Source organism: Galeopterus variegatus, unplaced genomic scaffold (genome assembly GCF_000696425.1).
Source record: "Galeopterus variegatus unplaced genomic scaffold, G_variegatus-3.0.2 Scaffold883, whole genome shotgun sequence".
NCBI classification, from domain to species: domain Eukaryota; kingdom Metazoa; phylum Chordata; class Mammalia; order Dermoptera; family Cynocephalidae; genus Galeopterus; species Galeopterus variegatus.
Window position 1 is genome coordinate 366,085 of NW_007726994.1, and position 22,069 is coordinate 388,153.

The window sequence follows — 22,069 nt, forward strand, 5'->3', positions numbered from 1 at the left end:
CATCGTGGCTTCTCCCACCTTCATGTGCTCCATAGGTCTCCTTCTCTTCCCCTGCACTCTAGTGGCCCCAGCTTGGCTGTTGTTGCTTTTTAATAGTTGTAAACTGGTTGACTGTGGGAGAGAGTGACTCGAGACTGTCTATTCCGCCATCTTGACCAGAAGCTCGATTTTTCTTTTTCAATGTACAGTCCAACAGAGCTCTCTGTAAATCTTGGGCTAAAAGTAAGAGCATTTTCACACATTTTAATTGCTCTGCAATAACAAGAGCGTGAACTACATCCACAAACATTTATTATTTATTTTATTTTGCTCTAATTTCAGTGTAGGAAGAATTCACCTTGTAAGTGGGAGTGACTGTCCATTTAGTAGGATATTCCTTCCCACATTGCTAATCCTGTTGTATGTTTCTATAATAAAGTATGGCCTTTTATATTTTTCCATTTTTAAGTTACATTTATAGATTACTATATTCAAAATAGCATATTTATGAACTAGAACTCTACTTGCTTTTTGCATATTAGTAAAGAATATTAAAAAATTGTGGAAGTTAAGTTTTCATAATATTTCTGGTTAGGATTTTGGATGACACTTTTATGACTTTATAAACCTTTATAGTACTTGTTGCCATAATGTTTGTGGTAAACCTTACAGACTTATCTTTAAGATGAATTTTAAAAATGAGATTTATATGATGTAATAACTGCCTAAATTCTTCTGATTATTTTCCAGACCTGTCATTTACTCCAACCTTTATAGTGATGCTACAGGACAAAGGGGAATGGATAAAAACATTGGCGAGCAACTCAATAAAGCATATGAAGCTTTCCGACAGGCATGCATGGATAGAGACTCTGCAGTAAAAGAACTACAGCAAAAGGTGTGTGGTTCTGGTTTTTAAACTTGTTCTTTATCCTGGTGAATGGAATGTAAGAGCCTTTTGCAACTTAAAAATGTTATATTGTTAGAAACTGTCTTAAAGAACATAATTACTGAGACACAGGTATATATTAATGGATGAAACTTCAGATTTTTATTTGTTATCTTTTTAAAAAATATTGTGACCTGTGGGAAGGGTTAATTTGATAAGTTCATTTTAAGGTGATTGTGTTTAGGAAAGATGCAGAATGTTGTCTTCCATAAATAATTTTTAAACATTAATGTTTACTTTGTATATAAGGTGGAAGTAAATCTAAAAACAATAGTTTTACAACATACTGAAAGTTAGAAGTAGTTAGAAGTATCATTGTCTCAGGTAGCTTATTTTTTCTTTTTCTTTTTTCTTTTTTTTTTTGGCAGCTAGCCAGTATGGAGATCTGAACCCTTGACCTTGGCACTACCAGCACCATGCTGTCCCATGTCTCAGCTAGTTTTGTTTTTGTATTTTTTTACATTGTTATTTGGCTGGCAGGAAGAAATATCCTGGAACTAAATTTGTTATTAATTGATAAAAGTCTTCCATTTTTTGACAGTTAAAAATAGACTATTTCAGTGAAGTCTTTAATGACTTACTAAAAATTTCAGCTTTTTAAAATTATCCCTGTACATATAACATTTGTTTAGTACTTTCCGTTTCAAAAGAAAGTAAATTGGAGAAAAGGTATGTCCAGGCAAAAATTACCTAACCTAGTATTTGCTAAGCATGTATCTATTACTGGTCCAAATGAGGTTTTCTCTGATCTACAGGCAGATGAGAAAAATAAGGATAATGTAATGAATTTCTTGTAATACTAAATTTATTCCATTTAAAATTCTGCCCTCTATTCTAGTAGTACGGTCCATGTTTTCATACCATAAGAGTAAAGGGCAGAATTTATTAACATACACTTTGTGAAATGATGATGATAAGAGTTATTTGTTTCCTTGTTTAATGTCATTATTTAGTAGTGTTTCAGAGGTCTCCAATTCTGTTCACACACTCTATGATTCTCTAGAAGAACTCATAGGACTCAGCAGTCATACTTGTAGCTAAGATTTATTACAGCAATATGGTAAAGATACATAGCCAGATCATTAATGGGAAAAGACATCATCAAGAGGAATGTGGAGGAATCTATCTTCAGTCTTCTATGCACCTTCCCTCCAGCTTGAAAAATTCAGTCACGTGTGCAGTACATAAGGAACTCCATTTGAAATTCGGAGTTCAGGGTTTGTTTGATTTGTTTTGTTTTGTTTTTTTGATTGAGAGCTGGTTACATAGGCGTCCTCTGTCAACCAACATTCCAATCTCTCAGAAGAAAAGGAGATATTAACCATAAATCTCATTGCACAGTCTAAGTAGGCTGGCACAACAGTCACAACCTTGTAATTTAGGAAATGTTTCAAAAGCCAAGTTCCCAGATGCCAGACAAAGGCCAACCTTTCTGAAGGTAAGAGCCTGAGGCCTGCCATGTTAAATTATTCTTGCACAGGCAGTTGAAAGTGTGCAATCTTATGTTGGAGGAAGAGTTTTTTACTAACCTGTGAAATTCTGAATCTAAGAAATATGCTAGCCATGCAGTTCTTAGTTTCTTCCATAAATATAAGAACTATACAATTTCCTTCCTCCTTTCTAGTTGATACCTTTACTATAAAACTAGCTGTTGTACATACCTCCCTACATTCCTCAGAAACCATCATTATTCTTTGTGATTCTTCTCTTGGTTTACAAATGAATGCTCCATTGTATAAGTAGACTTATGGACTATAAGTCTTCATTAGGGGTTGATGGTGGGGGGGGGCATGATATGACAGGGCTTTCTAAAATTATTGAGATGAAGTTTAGGATTTGGATTTCTTTTTCTTTCCAGTTGAGGTTTAAGGCACAATCACTTTTATAAAAAACTAAACAAAAAATTCACAGCTTTTATTATTCTTGTTTTGTGATAAGGTTCATTAAGAAACCTTGACAATCCTGTATTCTAGGAAAGTTAGGAAATACAGAATTAGGGAATAGGAGTATTGAGATACTCTTAGGTTAAGACAGAAACAAGAATTTCTCCTAACTCCTACTCTTCTTGCTCTGGCCAATGGAAGAAGCCTTTGCTCACATTAGCATATATCCCAAAGAAGGAAAAGTGACATTTTTTTTATATGTTTATTTTTTCACTTATTTTTCAAAAGTGATGTTTGTCAAATACTCAAGAATGGATGAGGAAAAAATGTATATTATATATTCTTAAACTCAAATATTCTGATAGATTTATGTAAGAAACACTTATTGAGTGCCTACTATGTACTGGGCCCTTGATGAAGTTTTGAGACTATTGAAATAAACAAAACATCATTTAAACCCTTAAGGAAATATAAAGTTCAAATACATAATAAATAAAATAGACATCTTATTATATAATATAACTTAAAAAGTAGAAAATAGGATCAGTAATTATTACCATTATGTACTAAGTGCTATAGCAGACATCAGTGCAGGATGAGCACGGAGAAGAGAAACCTAATTCAATCTGTGAGGATCAGGTCTCATAAGCTCAATATAAGTCAACACTTTGGGCTAACTTGAAGAAGAATTTGGCAAACTGGGGAAGAAGGGTCCTGCAAGCAGAGGGAGCAGTGTATAAAAAAACTCAGAAGTGAGGGAATGCATGGTACATTCCATGTACCACAAGGCGATTATATGGCTGCAAAAAGAACGACAAGGATTGCAGGAAAATAAGCTGTAAAGATAGGTTATGACCTGATCATGATGAGTGTGGCTAAGTAGTTTGTATTGTATCCTTATTCAATGAAAAGTTACTTAAGGATTAATATGTGCTTTAGAAAAGTTTTCCTGACAGTGGAATAGAGAAAGATAGGATACAGAAGAATGTGGAATTCAACTCAACCAATGTATATCAAGAATATATTTCGGGCCGGCCCGGTGGCGCACTGCTATAGTGCACCGCTTGGGAAGCGCGGCGGCGCTCCCGCCGAGGGTTCGGATCCCACATACAGACCGGTTCCCGCTCACTGGCTGAGCGAGGCACGGAGCAACACCGAGGGTTGCAATCCCGTTGCTGGTCCCGGTCCGGTGCGAGGGTGACACTGAGGGTTGCGATCCGTTGCCGGACATGGAAAAAGACAAAAAGGGGAAAAAAAAAAAAAAAAGAATATATTTCATGCTAAGTAATGTTCTTTGAGCAAGGAATGTAAAAATAAGTGACAACCATCCAGTTAACACTTTATGCCCTTCAATATAAGTATTAATATAAAATTATAAATGTTACGATGTAATTATGTAATATAAAAAATGTCTACTGATATACATATATATTAAGTATATGTATACATATATATATATATGTTACTCCTCGATTTAAATAAAGACAAACTGAATGGAAATCATTTCAAGCAGTCAAAATGAGGAGCTAAAATAAGCATCAGGGATGAATTGGGGTAGAGATCCAAGATTTATTTAAGAGATGAAATGGAAAGCAAGTGACCCCTGAATGCAGGACACTTCTGAGGGTGATGGCATAGACTGTAGGATGATACTCAAGTATCTGAAATAAATGACTGGATTGATGGTGGTGCTGATGACTAAAACCTAGAATGGGGAGGTAGGTGCACATTTGGAGCTGGGAAAGTAAATGGTGTAATAAGGTTTTAGGTAATAGATTTAGTTACCTGTGGGATGTAACAGGTAAAAATGTTCAATGGATATTGTAAATATGGGTCTGGAAGACTAGAAAGAGTTCTGAATTGGGTATTATTATAGGTAAGAGGTAGTAGATTTTGTTGTAGCCTTGAATATGGATAACATTTCCCAGTTAGCATGTATAGGTTGAAGGAATATTTGAAGGAAGGGAAGAGACAGTAAGAGAACAGGAAGAAGACCAACCAGTTGGCCTCTGGAGATTCATAGATTAAGCAATCGAGAGGCATGGGAAGAGAAACCTGGAGAACACCAATATTTTAAAAAATAGGATAAAAACCACTCTAAAAGGTAGGAAACAAATAAGAGAATGGTATCATAGAAGCCATTAAAAAAGAGTTTCAAAGAGGATGCAGTAGTCAGCAGTACCAGATATCTAAGAAATTTAGTAAGATGATGACTGAGAAGCATACATTGCATGTGGAGGTTAATAGCTTTTATGAGGGCAGTTAGGTGGAGTGGGGAAGGATGAGGAAAATTAGGGAATGAAGAAGTAAAGACAGTATTAAACCACATAGTCCAAAAGCTTGACTGTGTGAAGAAGAGAAATAGGGTGATGACTAGAGAGGTTTTTCTGCTTTTTTGTTTTTTTCAGGATGAGTGAAGTGTAGAGAAAGAGGAGAGAGTTTGAAGATAGAAGAGTGAAAAGCAGTAATTGATGCCCTTCTACAGTCAATTCTCTATACAACAACCAGTGTGATCCTTTTAAAAAGAATTATTTAAATTAAAATTCTGCAATGATTTCTATAAAATAAAATCCAAAATCCCTACTGTGGCCTACCAGGGGAGGCCCTAATCTGGTCCTTGCCAGACACTTGTCTTTTTTTCCTGGTACTCTATTCTCTCACAGCCTTCCTACCACATAGGCTTCCTGCTGTTTTTCAAATACATTCCTCCTTCAGGGCCTTTGTACTTGCTGTACTTGCATTTGCTTGGAGTGGTTTTCCTTTGGATATTTGTATGGTTTCCTCTCTTATTGCCTTCATGTTTCTCCTCAGATGTCACCTTCTCAAAGAGATCCTTCCTGACCATCCTAAATATTAGAGCAGACTCTTATTATTCTCTGTCCTCTAACCCCACTTCTTTTTTTTTCTTCAGAGCACATACTGCTTTTACATTATATCTTTTTTTTTTTTTTTAATTTGTTTGCCTCCTGAATAAGAAAGTAAGTTTCTGTAATTTGTTTGCCTCCTGAATAAGAAAGTAAGTTTCTGTGAGGGCTGGGGCCTTGTCTTGTTCACTGTTGTGTCCTTAGCACCTAGCACATAGATAGGTGCTCATATATTTTAAGGACAGAAGGGATAGTAAGAGGAAGTAAAGAAGGCCAGCCAGTTGACCTCTGTAGATTCAGAATATAGGTTAAGCAATTGATTGTGAATAAGAGGAAAAACACCCATTCCTCTTAGGACCAGAGAGAACAGTTCATCATACAGATTCAATTATATATGTATCATACATCACAGCGCCAAAGTATATGAAGCAAACACTGACACTATTGAAGGGAGCTGAATATACAGCTCTACAATAATAGTAGCACTTTTAACAATAGAACAACCAGAAAAAGATCAACAAGGAAATAGAGGACTTGAATAACATTATAGTCCAATTGGATCTAACAGACATACACAGAACACTCCACCTAACAACAACAGAGTATACATTTTTCTCAGGGGCACATTGAACATACTCCAGGATAGACCATATATTAGGCCATTAAAAATGATTTGGTAAATTTAATGAAATTGAAATTATGCAAGGTATCTTTTCCAGTCACAATGGAACAAAACTAAAAATCAACAGAAAAGATACGACTGGGAAATTCACTAATATGTGCAAATTAAACAACATACTCTTAAACAACCAGTGGGTCAAAGAAGAAATCACAAGCAAAATTAGAAAATATCTTGAGACAAATGAAAATGTAAATACAACCAACCAAAACTTCTATGATGTGGTAGCAGTGCTAACAGAGAAATGTATAGCTGTAAATGTATACATTAACTATAAAAGCCTTAGAAGAAATCTTAGTGGGAAAGCTTCATGACATTGGATTTGGCAATGCATTTAACAACAGTGTCAGTTTATTTAATGCCATAGAACTGTACACTTAAAAATGGTTAAAAATGGTAAATTTTATGTTATGGATATTTTATCACAATTTTAAAAAATCTATTAAAAAAAGAATTGATCTAGCCTAGATTCTTTTATTGGCCATGCTTTATTGATATCATTTGTCATTCATCAGTTCGTACAAATTAACCAGCCTTTTACTCCTTAGCTGTTCATACTCCAAGCCAGCTCTTCTCTCAGTGTTTCTCCTAGTTCATTGCAATTTAAGACTCACAAATTTCTTTTTGAGAAGTCAGTGTGCTATATCCATTAAAGAGCATTATATCATTGGCTTAAATTACAAAAGCAGCACATCCTTATTTTTTAAAAAGTAAATAATTCAAGATGTACAGAATATAAAGTGATAGTCCTCTCTCTCACTCTCCAGGGCTAGCCATTGTTAGCAATTTGGTATACATCCTTTCAGAGTATATAAATCTTTTTTTTTTTTCAAAAATGGAATCATGCTAATCTGAAAAAGTTTTTAAGTGTCATTATCATCACTAAGATTTATTGAAGCTTCTATACGCCAAAGAGCTTTACAGTCATCTAATTTAATCTTATACCAATCTTATGAAGAAGTACTATTTACATTTTTCAGATGAGGAAAGTGAAGTACAGAGAGGCGAAATAACTTGCCCATGTTCACATTACTAGTAAGTAGTAGAACTAGTAGAACTAGAATTTGAAAAATCTGTTTGACCACAAATTTCATGTTTATAAATACTTTGCCAGAAATCATCAGTAGTCTTTCAGGTTTGTACACATAGAACTACCTCATTCCATTAATGGCTTGACAACGTTCCTTGTACTACTCTCCCTTCTTAAAATAGTATTTTTCTTTAACATTCAAGATACTGTATATGATTTTCTTCTTCCCTTTTGGGCCCCACTTTCTTAATCTCCTTTGCAGGTTCATTCTTTACTACCAGGCTGCTAAGTGTTAGACTTCTTCAAGGCTTTCTTTTCTTCTTACTTTATATTCTTATATGAGCCTTCTCATCTGCTGTGGCTTCAGATATCTGTGATAGTGACTTCTAAATTTATCTCCCTAATTCAGACCTGCCCTCTGAACTCTAAACCCATATGTCTCACTGCCACTTGAAAGGTACATTAAACTGAATATTCATACTTGAACTTATATATCCGTTTTTTCTCACCTGTACCATTTCAAGGGAGAATGAGTTTTATAAGCTGCTGTATGGAATAATACTGCCTTCTATTTATCCTAAATTTACTGCACATAAATTTTGAAGGATGACTTCTTATACTACTTTTAGTGTCCTACTGTTTACTTTCAAGTAGTGTATATACTTATAAATATATTTACTTTCCCTGACCTCTAAGAAGTGTTTTTCTCTTTCAGTTCTATACCAGATTTTCCATTATTATACCTAGGCTCTCCTGCCACCATGCCATTAAATCGTTCTCTTAGAACCTCTAGTCTTTGAGAAAACATGACTGTTTTTAGCTTAGCCTTCTGGTAAAAGCTTCATTCTAGACCATACTAAAATATCATATACATGGAACCAGTGTACCAGTCTCAGATAAACTGAACCAGTCATCTTCTCTCCTTCAATCCTTAAATTCATATTACTTCATAAAGCAGAAAGGAGAGTTAACATTTAATGAATGAGCATATTTTTCACATGTAAATCCTCACAGCCCCACAAAGTAGGTGTTGTTACCCCTACTTTCAAATGAAGAGACTGAGACTAAGAAATGTTACTTTTCCAACCTAGGTGGTAGAATCTATACTGAAACTAGATTTATCGGAGCCCAAAGTCTGTAATTATTACACTAACCTAGCTAAATCATACCTCATTCCAGGTTTTCAAACTGTTTTCTTCCCCTTGCTATGAATAACTTTATGTAGTCTCCTCTCTTCTTGGATGAATCCTTACTTCGTGATTTATATATCTTCTCTTATAAAAAGAGGCTAGGATATAAAGCTTGCTATTAATATTTCATTCATTCATTCTACAATTTATGATTAGCCAGATACATCATAAATGCTAGATATTTAAAGATAGATAAAATGCACAGTGTATAATTAAAGAGTTCACAGTCTAATATTGCTTATTCTATTTCTTGCCCTGTGTAAACATTTATATGTAACCACACTAAGAGATCTTCTGTCCATTCCAAAGTAGAGGGATCTTTTAATCACAGTAGCTTCTGACATAGACAACTTTTAATATATTTACAGAATAAGAAAAGATTGTTATTTATTGTGTAGTATATAGGGTGGTAGAGTTGGCTCGGCCCCTGAATTTAGTTATTTGATAGGATAAGCTGCTGTTAAAAAGACATCAAGAAATACAGTACTTAAATAATGTAGAAATTAACTTCTCTCATATGTAACAGTCCAGAGGTGAGTAGAACAGTGCTAACAAGGCAGCTCTCTACCATCCTTAAAATATGGTTTTCCTCTCTAGAATCACAGTGGCTGCTCCACTTGTTATCATTTCCCTGCCAGTGAGAAGGGGGAGAGAAATGAAGATCAGACAGGTTTCTTTTAATGATGATGTCCAGAATTTGTACAAATTGCTTTTGTTCACACCCTATTAGTCAGAACCTAGTCACATGGTCACACTTAGTAGTGAGAAAGGCTGGTAAATATATCCATTCTCTAGCTGGCTGACCATATGCCCAGCTAAAACTCCATATTACTAAGAGAAATATGGGATAATAGTCCTTGCCACACCTTTTGGCTGAGTAAGCTAAAGTTACCTGGAGAGTTTGAAATACCTTAAGATTCCATGATGTGGAATTAAATACTTAATCAATTCTTTTACTCATACCCAGTGCTTGTCATTAATTTCTGACACTGTTCTGTGAGAGAAACCAAATATATTTATCAAAGACTTAAGTAACCTCTATTGCTTCTTTGACCATCTTTCCCAGAGGAGAATCAGTAGTAAAATAATAAAAACATCTGAAAATTTTAAAACATTCTCATTTCCAAGTCAGTTTACCATATTCATAAGTGATTAGGTTATGGAAAACTTCCTGCAGCTGGCCTGTCCTGCTTATCCCATGATCCTTTGCATTTTATAATCAGAAAATATAAACCTCCTTGTTAAGAAAAATATGAAATATAACTTATTTGTCTCTTCTTGCCCAGTCTAATTAAAGATAAAAATTGTCAGTCCTATAGAAAAGAAGCAATCTCCTTAATTTTAAAATAATTCATGTTATGGGCCGGCCCCGTGGCGCACTCGGGAGAGTGCAGTGCTGGGAGCGCAGCGATGCTCCCACCGCGGGTTCAGATCCTATATAGGGATGGCTGGTGCGCTCACTGGCTGAGCACGGTGCGGCCGGCCTTGAAAAGGCCAAAAAAACACAGAGGAGAATCAGTAGTAAAATAATAAAAACATCTGAAAATTTTAAAACATTCTCATTTCCAAGTCAGTTTACCATATTCATAAGTGATTAGGTTATGGAAAACTTCCTGCAGCTGGCCTGTCCTGCTTATCCCATGATCCTTTGCATTTTATAATCAGAAAATATAAACCTCCTTGTTAAGAAAAATATGAAATATAACTTATTTGTCTCTTCTTGCCCAGTCTAATTAAAGATAAAAATTGTCAGTCCTATAGAAAAGAAGCAATCTCCTTAATTTTAAAATAATTCATGTTATGGGCCGGCCCCGTGGCGCACTCGGGAGAGTGCAGTGCTGGGAGCGCAGCGATGCTCCCACCGCGGGTTCAGATCCTATATAGGACTGGCCGGTGCGCTCACTGGCTGAGCGCAGTGCGGGCGACACCAAGCCAAGGGTTGCGATCCCCTTACCGGTCACGAAAAAAGACAAAAAAAATTCATGTTATGCTATAAATTGCTCTTTCTTTGTACTGATAAAGACAAAAGATACATCAGTATCTTAGCAATCCAAATTGCTAAGCAAAGAGCTTTATTGACTAACCAATGAAGCTGAGGTGAAGGCTTCAAATAAGTCTCAATTTGATTGTGCTCTGTCTTTTTATCATAAATAATCCTCTCTAACATCTGACAATAAATGCAAAATGATAAGGACTGTTTTGTTGTCAGATTACGTTATTCAAAAGCTTGTTTTGACCTATATAAAATGTAAAGCCTTAGTAGCCTCAGGCTTATGTTACCTCTAAAATTGTGTTTTAAAGGTTTGCATGAAGACATAAAATACTTCATTGTAGGTAATACTTTTTTTAAAAAGTACCTTCACTTTCACTTAAGATGTAAATGGCCTCATTATTATTTACCACCCTTCTTTCATTCCTCTGTTGCCCAACAACGTGTATACTCTGTATAAAGTGTCAATGGGGATAAAGCAGTTCATTCTGTTTTTTTTCCTATTGAAGTTACTGGTATTAGAGTGAAGGTGCTTCTAGTCATTTCTGACTAAAGCCTTATTTCTTCTTATAGTACATTGTCAGTACTTTGCCATAGACTTGTTCTCCTACCATCAGAATTTAAAATATTTGTGTCTTTTCCTCCAGGTTTTTATTTTATTTTATTTTTTTTTATTTTTTTATTTTTTTTGTCTTTTTTCCGTGTCCGGCAACGGATCGCAACCCTCAGTGTCGCCCCCGTACCGGACTGGGACCGGCAACGGGATCACAACCCTCGGTGTTGCCCCCGCGCCTCGCTCAGCCAGTGAGCAGGAACCGGTCTGTATGTGGGATCCGAACCCTCGGCGGGAGCGCCGCCGCGCTTCCCAAGCGGCGCACTAGCGCAGTGCACCACCGGGCCGGCCCCCAGGTTTTTATTTTTAATATGCCCTATTAAAAGTTTGTCACAGGTATGTAGGATATATGATCAAGGAGATCTGTTAATAATGAGTGTTTCAATTATGATATTCATTCAAAAATATACTGAGCTTGTACTATGTATCAGGATTTGCACTAAGTACTGGATCTACTATGAATAGCAAGCAGACATGCTCCATGCTTCATGGAATGGTGGCACAGTCTAGCAAAGCAGAGACTGATCAAATAGTCTCACAAATGTAGTTTTAAACTCTAAGTATCAAAAAGAAAGGGAAACTGCTATTAGAAAATCTACTGTGGACTTGACTTAATCTAGGCGGTCAGAAAAGATGATTTTATGAAGTGATTTTTGAAAGGACAAAGTTGGGGGGCTTTCCAAGTACAAGGACCAGCATTATAAGCACCCATTGGCCTAAAATAACTGAAAGTAAGAGGGAGGTAGTACAATGAGAATAGTCAGAGGCGAGACTATGTAGAGACTTAGAGGCCATATTACGGACTTTTGGTTGGTTTGTAAGATCCGTGCCCTGGGCACAAATCCTACACGCTGAAGTGACTCGCCTCACAGAGACCACAAGACAAGAGATCGCTGCAATTTAAGCAAGAGGTGCCCCCCCAGCATATGCTGGGTCACCTTTTTCATAAGCGGCCCCGAGCTCCTTGACATGAGAGTTTTTATACACTTTCTTTGGACAAAGACTTTTTCTTTTTTTTTTTTTTCCATGGTCAGGCTTAACAGGCTAGCCTCCCCCGATAAGGGACTGTTCAATTTTTTTAATCACTTGGGCTCTGCCAGGTGTCCTGAAGATAAGAGGGCTGGTTAGTCCTTGAGACCGGCTGGCCCCTGGAATGTGTGTCTAGTTCTGCTTTGACCTCTAAAAAGCTGCTTTACTTAAAATACCTTTAGATATGTTTTTCTCGTTAGTAAGTGCTTACATGAATAATTTGTGTAGGTTAGGTTAAAGTTTTCTCTGTTACAATTTGTGCAGGCTAAAGCTACATAGGCAATAATATGGGTTAGAGTCACAATTTTTATAACAGGTTCTTTATTCTAAGAGCAATAAGAGGCCATTTAAGGGTTTTTTTGTTTTTTCATTTTGTCTTTGGAGGGAGGGGGTGAGGAGTAGGAGGAAAGAATGGGGTGATATGATTAGATTTGCATTTTGGAAAGAACACAATGGCTATAGTACAGAGAATGGATTGGCTGATAAAGTTAGGAAGAGCAGTTAGGCTGTTGTAGTCTATTGAGATTGTGATGGCTTAAACTATGATGGATGCATTGGATATGGAAAAAAAAGATAGATTTGAGAGATATTTAAGGTTAAAGTTGACACTTGGTAATGGATTGGCTGTATAACAAGTTGATGTCAAAGATTTTTATGGCTTTCTGGATAGACAGTGGTGCAGTACACAGAGAAAAGGAATACTAGAATAGGACCAGATTTGGGCGGGGGAGAGGTGTGAGAGGGAGTGGCAGTTGGAGGGATAACATCAGTTTTGAGTATGTAAAATTGGAAGTGCTTTCCCAGTAGCAATCGGCCACATTGATCCAGAGTTCAGAGAAGAGGTCTGATCTAGAAGAGAAATTTGAGTCACTGGCACGCACATAGGCTGACACTGACATGGATTAGGAGAGTACATAGCAAAAAAAAAGGGCTTTGAGAGAGCTAGATGTATTCACATAATATGGCATAGTGTTTATTATTAGGGGCTTGGGTTTTATGGTCAGGCAAACCACAGCTGTACTACCTACTGGGAAACCTTGAGAAAATTATTTTGTACTTCTTTGAGTTTCAGTTTTCTCATCTGTAAAATGTGCAAATGATGTCTTCAGAAGGTTAGTTTAAGGAGAAATAAGATAAAGAAAATAAAGCTGATTTTGATACATATTAAGTATTCAATGAAATGATCACACGATGGTAATGTGTTTCTGAGTTGAAAAATTTGGTTGCAGAACAGTTCTCATTCTTAAAAAAATAAGATACACATGCATACATGTATACAAAAGACCTGAAAAGGTATATACCAAAATATCAATAGTAGTTACCCCTGAGGGGGAATGGAAGACAAAGAGAGGAGATACATGTATGTTACATATATTCATTCCATCCCTAAAGCCCCAAAAGTCTTAACTCATTTCAGCATCAGCTTTAAAATCTAAGTCCAAAGTCTCATCTAAGTATCATCTAAATCTATTATGGATGAAACTCAAGGTACAGTTCATCCTGAGGCAAATTGCTGTCCAGTCATGAACATGTGAAATCAAACAGGTTATGTGCTTCCAAAATACAGTGGAAGGACAGGCGTAGGATAGGTATTCCTGTTCCAAAAGGGAGCAAAAAGAAAAAAGAAAGGTATTACAGCTTCCAACCAAATTCAAAACCCAGCAGGACAAACACTAAATCTTGAGGCTTAAGAATAATCTTTGACTCCATGTCCTGTCTTTTGGACACACTGGGGTGGGAATTGGACTCTGAAGGCTTCAGGCAACCCAGCAACCATGGCTTTGCTGCCTGCAGCTCTCATGTGCTGGAGTCACATGCATTTGGCTCTCCCAGGCTGGTATTGCATACTGGTGGCTGTCTGGGATCTTGTGGGCAGCCCTGTCCCCATAACTCCACTAAGCATTGCCTTTGTGGGGGCTCTCTCTGGTGGCCCCAACACCATGGTTCTGCTGGGCATTGCCCTAGTGGGGAATCTGCAGTGGCCCTGACCCCAAGGCTCCACTAGGCATTACCCTGATGGGGACACTGCAGTGATCTGCTTCCATGGCTGCAGATATTTATGTAGATACCTTGCTCATTATTAAAGGAAAGGAACTACATTTTCAAAGAGCTTATTGTGGGACAAATACATATGCTGTCTCCTTCAGTCCTTCAGGTAAATATTATTTTCATTTCAAAGAGAAAGAAACCAAAGTCTCAAACAGGCAAGTAAACTAGTCAGGACCAAAATACAGGATTGTAAAATAAAAATAGTTTGTCAAAGTTTAACATTTGGCATGCTGAGAAATTGGTTGCAGCACTGTTACCTAATATGAGGGGTCTTCAAAAAGTTCATGGATTAACATTATCTTTTGATTCTATTTTTCCATTAGCTTTTTGAAGTTAATTATCTACAACCCTTGTTGTAGATAATTAGATTGGTAATCTAATCTGTCAAACTACAGATCTCCCAGATAAATTTTGGTATCTGGAGGGTGGGGGTGTGAGGGGCTTATAACCTAGTAGGCAGAGAATGGTTGAAGAAAGAGTTGTGTAAGCAAGGGTCTCTGAATTGCTAGTCCTATTACCTCATACTTTTTCTTTAAAACTTAAAACTGAGGTTGATGCTTAGCTCACCAGAATTTCAGAATGAACTTTAACTAGATTGTGTCTAAATCAATAAGTTCGTGTCTAAAGTGCTATGTATTGGAATAGTTAATATTTAATTCTTTCTTCTTGAACTGTGGAGCTCCTTATTGAGAGCATTTGTGGTAGCCAAGCAAAGGCTTCAATAAAGCTTTTGTTCTCTTTGTTGATAGTTAATATTTAATTCTTTCTTCTTGAACTGTGGAGCTTCTTATTGAGAGCATTTGTGGTAGCCAAGCAAAGGCTTCAATAAAGCTTTTGTTCTCTTTGTTAGTCTTGGAACAGTTTGAAATGTTTTTAAATTGAGATTATTTCTTTAATCCATTCAACATTTATTAAATTTCTTAATAAATTGTTGGAGGAAAGTAATGGTATTTTTCAGAATGTTGAGATTAGTTCTTGAGGATGAGAAGAAATAATGTTTGAACTGTTTAGAGTATTATAGATGACTTAAGGACACGTGACCTTTTTTTTCCATGTGTAGGAAATAAGAGAATGTTCATTGTCAGTAAAAGGAAAAACATTCAATTTATGGAGCTCTATTTTAATATTTATGAAATTCATGAAAACTTGAACAGTTATATGTCTAAAATTATAGGAAATGTGCTGCCTTGGTTTTGAAGAAGGTTTGAAATTTTGTCTGGATAAAAGGGCAATTCTTAAGATAAGTTTTTTGCTTCATTTATGATAGTCAAGAGTATGTATGGACAACCATTTTTAATAAATTGAAGATGTGTATATATTTGATCACCATTGTATAAGTTTTGCTTTTGCACATTGGGAAAGAATACAAAGTACCTTATGTCACAAGTATCTGAGTACCTGTTTATCTCTTTAGATACTGGTAGATCACTTGTTTTGCTAGTCTTTGGTATTGGAAGGAGTGTCAAATACACAGAAGCCAGAGTCATCTTGGCCAGATGGTGTTTGATACAGATGGATGGTTAGTTGTCATGCAGATCTCCTAGTTGGTAACTTGTTGCTGCCATCTGACTCAAAAGAATCATTCACACACACTGGCTGTCAAAAGCATCTTCTCTTCTGTCTGTTTTAGCTGTCATGTCTGTGCTCTGTACAGAAGTGTTGACAAGACATTGCTGTTGTACATTTTCAATGTGGTTGTTAGTGATTTTTCTGTTTTGTGGGGTCTTTGATAGTGCTGGAATGCACTTGGTTTGTAATTGTATTTTTTTTTTTTTTTTTAAGAAAAATCCTGTGGCCATGCAACAATTATCTGACCTTTCAAAAGGACTTTCCAGGTTATAAATTCATTAAGATCTGTTCAGTGAACAAAAAAAATTAATAAAAAGAAAAAAAACTTGTTCATTTAGTTTCCAAACATTGCAAATAAACTAAATTCTACTGGTTATTTCTTAACTTGATATAAAATCCTTTTCTGGACTTTCTGTCTCCATAGCCTGTGATCAAACTCTTTATACTCTTTTCTAAATATGTATTTTCTCTTCTCAAATCACAACCCTTTTTTTTTAACAGTATAAGCTTTCATTTTTTTTCCAAAAAAAACCTTCAAATGTTGCTATCTTTTGCATCCATTTTCCCAACCTTAATTTCCCTTTGTCTTATTCACCTGCTGACCTTGTTTCCAGTTTTTCTGTTTCCCTTACAGAAATATAGACAAAGCCATTTCTTAATTCCTTCAGTTTACTTCTGAAGGCATGTCTATTTTTCTGATATTTCTTTATCAACTTTATTAGTTTATTTATTCAACTAACATTTACTGAGCATCTCAATGTGTGTCAGGCACTCTGTGATATTCTGGAGATATCAGGAGGAAATAGTCTCTGCCCTTGAGTTCATAATCAAGAGGGCAATCAGACTTATAGAAAATTAGGCTATAGTTCTATAACTGGTGTAATCTAAGTATGTGAAAAGTGTGGTGGGAGAATGTGGACAAGTGCTATTCTATTTCTCCTGCTGTACTTCCAGAGGATCAGTTTTTAAAATTATTACAGAATTTGAGCTTTATAATACTTTATTAAGTGGTTTAAGAAATAGTTCAAAACTTCAGCTTGAAATAGCCATTGATCTATTAATTTTTCCAGCTATTGAATATATTTTCAGCATTATTCATTTATTGTAATATGTTATATGTGGATATGCTAATGTATGTTCTTAAGCCAGAGAGCAGAAGATGAAAATTAACTGGCAGAAATTTTCTGAGTTTGTTTTAAAAGAAAATATATGGTCATTTGTCTTCTTAATTAAGGTGGAGGGGCGGGGACCATGGTAGATGAAGAATGGGCTGAGGCTTGAATAACTTAGACATTTATTCTGGGCCTATCTCCAACTTGCTAAGATTTTTGTACTGTTTACTTAATATCTGGACAGTAGAATGTATATGCTTATCAAAATATAGTGAAAGAATAGGTAATTACTGATTGCTATTTTTAAAGAACTTTGAATTCTCTGTAGAAAATTCTAAATATACAGAAGTAAACATAGAAGGCTGTAAAATGTTTGCTGATTCTTTAGCCTGGGTAGCTCAGGGTAGCCCAGATAAATCTAAAGTATTAAGAATTTGCTATGGATGGTTGGATCCTTCTTTCAGTCAACTTATCCACTCTTTCTGGGGCTCTTGGATTCGAATTTATATAGGAATAAGATGTCTTGACCTAGGAAACCTGGCCCTGGACTAGACTTGTGTATCTAATGACCAGTTCTGACACTCATATTTATTAGACGTTATGGTCCAGAGAGACTCACAAGGTTCATTCTTCTGTTCATAAAAATAAAATCTACTTGGATTCTTTATTTCCTTTATTTTTTTTCAATAAGCATATACTGAACATCTGTGACTATGTTACTTCACTGAGTTCTACAGGGAATGTCAGGTTGTGTAAGACTGCCCTCAGGCAGCGTGCAAAGGCAGCACACCTCTTGGGTTACTTATCAACTCTGTCAATTATTCATGTTTGAAGTGTATTGCTTATTAAAATTCACCATTTATTTGGGAAAAAATGTGGTATTTTGCTTTAATTTGTTAAGGTCAGTTATATTTGAGAATCAAGGAATAACTGTGTACTTAAGAAGGACTTTAGGCTTATTAGACTCTGAAAATAATAGCGCTTCACTAATTTTGAGCTTTGATTAAGAGACAATTTAAAATCAAATATCTAGTATCTACTGAAGGACTTTCTGATATTACTATGACCCTATTTCATATTTCAAGGAATTTACAGTTTAGTCGTTTCTTCATTTGTTCCTCCAGAGATAGATATTGGTAAAGAATTCTCTATTATATTTTGGTGATATATTTTTAAGACTATACTAATTTGATAATTGTGATATGACATTTTCAGATTGCTTGGAGATTTGCAGCATCTTTATTCACTAATATAGACTTGTGTCTTTTTTCATTACTTAATTCTCATGACTATTGCAATAAAATGGAAAAAGTGGATTAAAAATAAAGGAAATTACAGTATTTAAAATAATACACTAAAGATTAAGCATGGTGTTCTCTTGACTTCTTAAAACTTAGAAGTTTCTTGTCAGTATAATTTTATAATTTGTGTTTGTCCCTCTGATTTTCATAATGTCTTAGTTATATCTCTGTGTTTTTGTACTCTAAAAATCAATTCAGAAGTGTGTTTATTTGAAAGACATGAAATCTTAATTTTTTTAAGTTTTATTTTTAAAGAATAACTTCACTGTAGCATCTGTTTTATTATTCATTCTTTTTTCTTTGTTATCATTAATAATTAAATTACAACTGTTATCCTAACTGAGAGACCAAGAACTCATATGTTGAACTCTTGTCTGAAATTTCTTTAAATAAGATGATTTTTTAAAAATTTTACAGTGCTTTAAATGTTTTAAATCACTTCTGTTTGTAGTAATTACAAATATATTCCTGGAGCCAGTTTGTATTTCATAAACAAATACTCAATACCTGGGAAATGGCAATATAGACAACTCATATTTATTTATCATTATTAATGGGCAATAAATGTATGTTCATGTCTGTCAGTAAATATCAGGCTAACTGGTTTTTATGTCAGCAGACTGAGAACTATGAGCAGAGAATACGTGAGCAAGAGAAACAGCTGTCACTTCAACAAAGTATTATTGATGAGCTAAAATCACAGTTACTTCTTGTGAATTCCAGTCGAGGTATGTTTATGTTAATTTTTTATGTATTTCTTGAACCCCTTGGAGAAGAGAAAGGTGGAAGTTGAGTTTTTCTATTTTATTTCTTCGTTTCTCAATAGTTCTGATATTATTAGTAATAACTATGGTGTGCAGTTGTACATTATGTTATATATATGAACACTTGTGGGATATGGGAAAATGGACTCTCACATATGCTATATGGTGAAACTCTAAGTTGATAAAACTTTCAAGAAGGCAATTTACCAATAAAAATCAAAAGCTTTTTAAAATGTCTTTGCCTTTTGGACCAATAATTTAAGTCTTAAGAAAATAGTTGTTTAAGTACTCAAAGGTATATATGCAAGGATGTGCATCACAGTATAATTTCTAATAATGAAAAACTAGAAACAAAGAAATATCCACAGTTAAGTTACAGTGATCTGTATGAACAGCTGTGTAGCAAAGGAAGTGGTGATAATAGATGTTAACTTACAAGAAATATGTTCATGATATTTAGCAAAGTGACCAGAGTAAGATAGAAAAATATATAAAATGTTACTTCATTTCTGCAGGGGGAAAAAATGATTCTTTTGTGAATTTATATGTATAGAAAAGAAAAACTCTGATAGAATATAAACCAGAATATTAACAGGAATGATTCACAGGTGATAAAAGTTGTTGGTAGCTTTTATTTTTTATTGTTTTTTGGCATGTATCCATTTTCCTGTAATAAGCATGGAGTATTTATGTAAATAACTATCTTAAATAAGAAATGCATACATGAAAATATAACTTATATAAAAGCTTAATTGTTACTGACATTAAGATGCAACAGGCATATTTCTAGTTTTCTAAATTCTACATATTTTACTTACCATGACTTTGGGAGTATAGAGGTTTTGTTTGTTTAGTGGGAAGGAAAAAATCTAAATGGGCAACTTGTCAAAGCAACTATTATCTAAAGAATGTTTTAAAGCTTATAGCTTAAAATCGATACTTTTAAAATTATGGTTTTGGTTTGTATTGCTTCTGCTTTTTGAGATGGAACCAAAAATAAAAGGTTCCTACTGATGTCCAAGAGATTTTTGTCTTGCAGATAACAGTTATGCCTGTGTTCCTCTGCTAGAAGACGGTGAAACATGGAAGAATAATTTGACCATTGATCAGCTACACGATAAAGTGAAATCAGGAATACTGAGAGAAAAACAACCAAAGGTAGACTGTACTGTCAGATTCATTACATAAAGGAAATAAGGAATGACAAATCAGGTTCCACAGCCTTCCTAAATTATTTTGTTAATCTTCTATCGCAATTTGGGTGGGCAGGACACAGGGAGAAAGTGGACAAGATTCTTTTTAACCCCTAACAGTGCTTCTGCAAAAAGCAACATTCAGAAGCTGATACTTAACACATTTTCCTCGTTTTATTTTCCTGAAATGATCTACCACTGGAATTTCTAAACAGAAATTCCGTACAAATATATGACTTAGATGTTCCTAAATAGAACTATTTCCAAGTAAAATAAAGGCTCAGGTTGCACATTTCTTAGTATTCTTTTTTCTGTAGCACAAGCATTTAACAAAGAAATAAAACAAAGGGATGAAACTAAGGTAGGTAGGAAGACACAGATGATTCTAGATTAGAAAATAGCTTTCTAGCTTTTTCTTCAATTGCCTTGCTTAGTTTAGAAAAAAAAAAAATGCAGCTAACCAGCTTAAACAACAGTCTTTATGGAAGCAATATAGAAAGGATTAGTATATATATATATAGGAGGAAGTTCATGCCACATTTGTTAGAAACATCTTAAGCATCCATTAGTAGCAGAATAATACGTCTTTAGAAACACTGTAGGAAAATTAAAATAAACTATATTTTTATATCAGTATACTTATATTTCAAAAGCAATGTTGAGTAAAAACTGGAAATTACAAAATGATAAAATGGGAATAATTTATGTAATTGTTCAAACATATAAAACATAACTCCATTAATGTTTGTGAAAACACAAATATGTAGTAAAAGTATAAAAACATGGACAGAAAAGGTATACATCTTTAGAAAAATGATGGCCTCTAGAGTTGGAGAGAGAGGAGACTGTGATCAGGGAAGGGAATAAAGGAGGCTTCAGTTGTATCTGCAACTTTTCTTTTATATATATATATATATAAAAGATCTGAAGCAAGTATGGCAAAATGTTAACAGTTGTTAAATTAGGGTAGTGGGCATATAGATGTATATTATATTATTCTCCATGTTTTCCTGAATCACTGAAACTTTATAAATTTGAAAAAGATTTTTTAAATGAGTTGAGTTTTAGTGGGATGATATATCTTTTGAATAAAATAGGAACTCATAACAAGGAAAGACTCTTAGTATCAATAAGATCAATTAAGTCGAGAGTACTATATTTCTTTCTTTCCTGCTAAATAAGGTTGGCAATTTCAGCTTTGTTTGTCAGGGGTATTCAATTACTAATCTTGTAACTGGCTTAACTTATTATTTAACATCAAGTCTGAGAAATCCAATTTTGAGAACTTTTCCTATAAATACGAATTTTAGAATGAAAAGTTGTGTATAGTATTATAGAGAAATCTCTATAGTTCATATTTTTTTATTCAAAACCATTATTTATTTGAATCATTGCTTTCTTTACCCTATTTCAATTTCCACTTATCTAAAAATACTGACTAATAAACACAAGAAGCCATGACATTGGAATATGTTTAGGTTTATTCTGCAAAAGAGGAATTTCAGAAAAAGTGATTTTGACTTTTGGAATACAGTTTTGTTATTAGGCCTTTTATGGTACATTATAAAATCACAGAATTAATATAAATGCTGATTTATATGCCATTACTATTAATTTTTATAATCAAAATTTTTATTTTCCATTTATAGCATTTCTTTGAAGGTCATAGGATATCTTTGGTTCAACATATATAGAAGGTATTTTTGAAAATAACGTTGGTTAGAATAAAAGGAAATTGAAATAGGGTAAAGAAAGCAATGATTCAAATAAATAATGGTTTTGAATAAAAAAATATGAACTATAGAGATTTCTCTATAATACTATACACAACTTTTCATTCTAAAATTCGTATTTATAGGAAAAGTTCTCAAAATT

The 22,069-nt window shown here is 34.6% G+C and overlaps 1 protein-coding gene across 3 annotated transcripts in view; it reads left to right on the forward strand.

The window, feature by feature from the left end:
• Positions 1 to 22,069, forward strand: part of TANK (TRAF family member-associated NFKB activator) — an 89,604-nt gene that overhangs the window by 38,112 nt on the left and 29,423 nt on the right. For all 3 annotated transcript variants that reach the window (XM_008573162.1, XM_008573161.1, XM_008573160.1), the window contains exons 2-4: positions 730 to 877; positions 18,857 to 18,965; positions 20,041 to 20,159. In XM_008573162.1, the coding sequence (XP_008571384.1) occupies positions 779 to 877; positions 18,857 to 18,965; positions 20,041 to 20,159 (327 nt within the window). In that variant the 5' untranslated portion in view covers positions 730 to 778. The remainder of the gene's footprint in view (positions 1 to 729; positions 878 to 18,856; positions 18,966 to 20,040; positions 20,160 to 22,069) is intronic.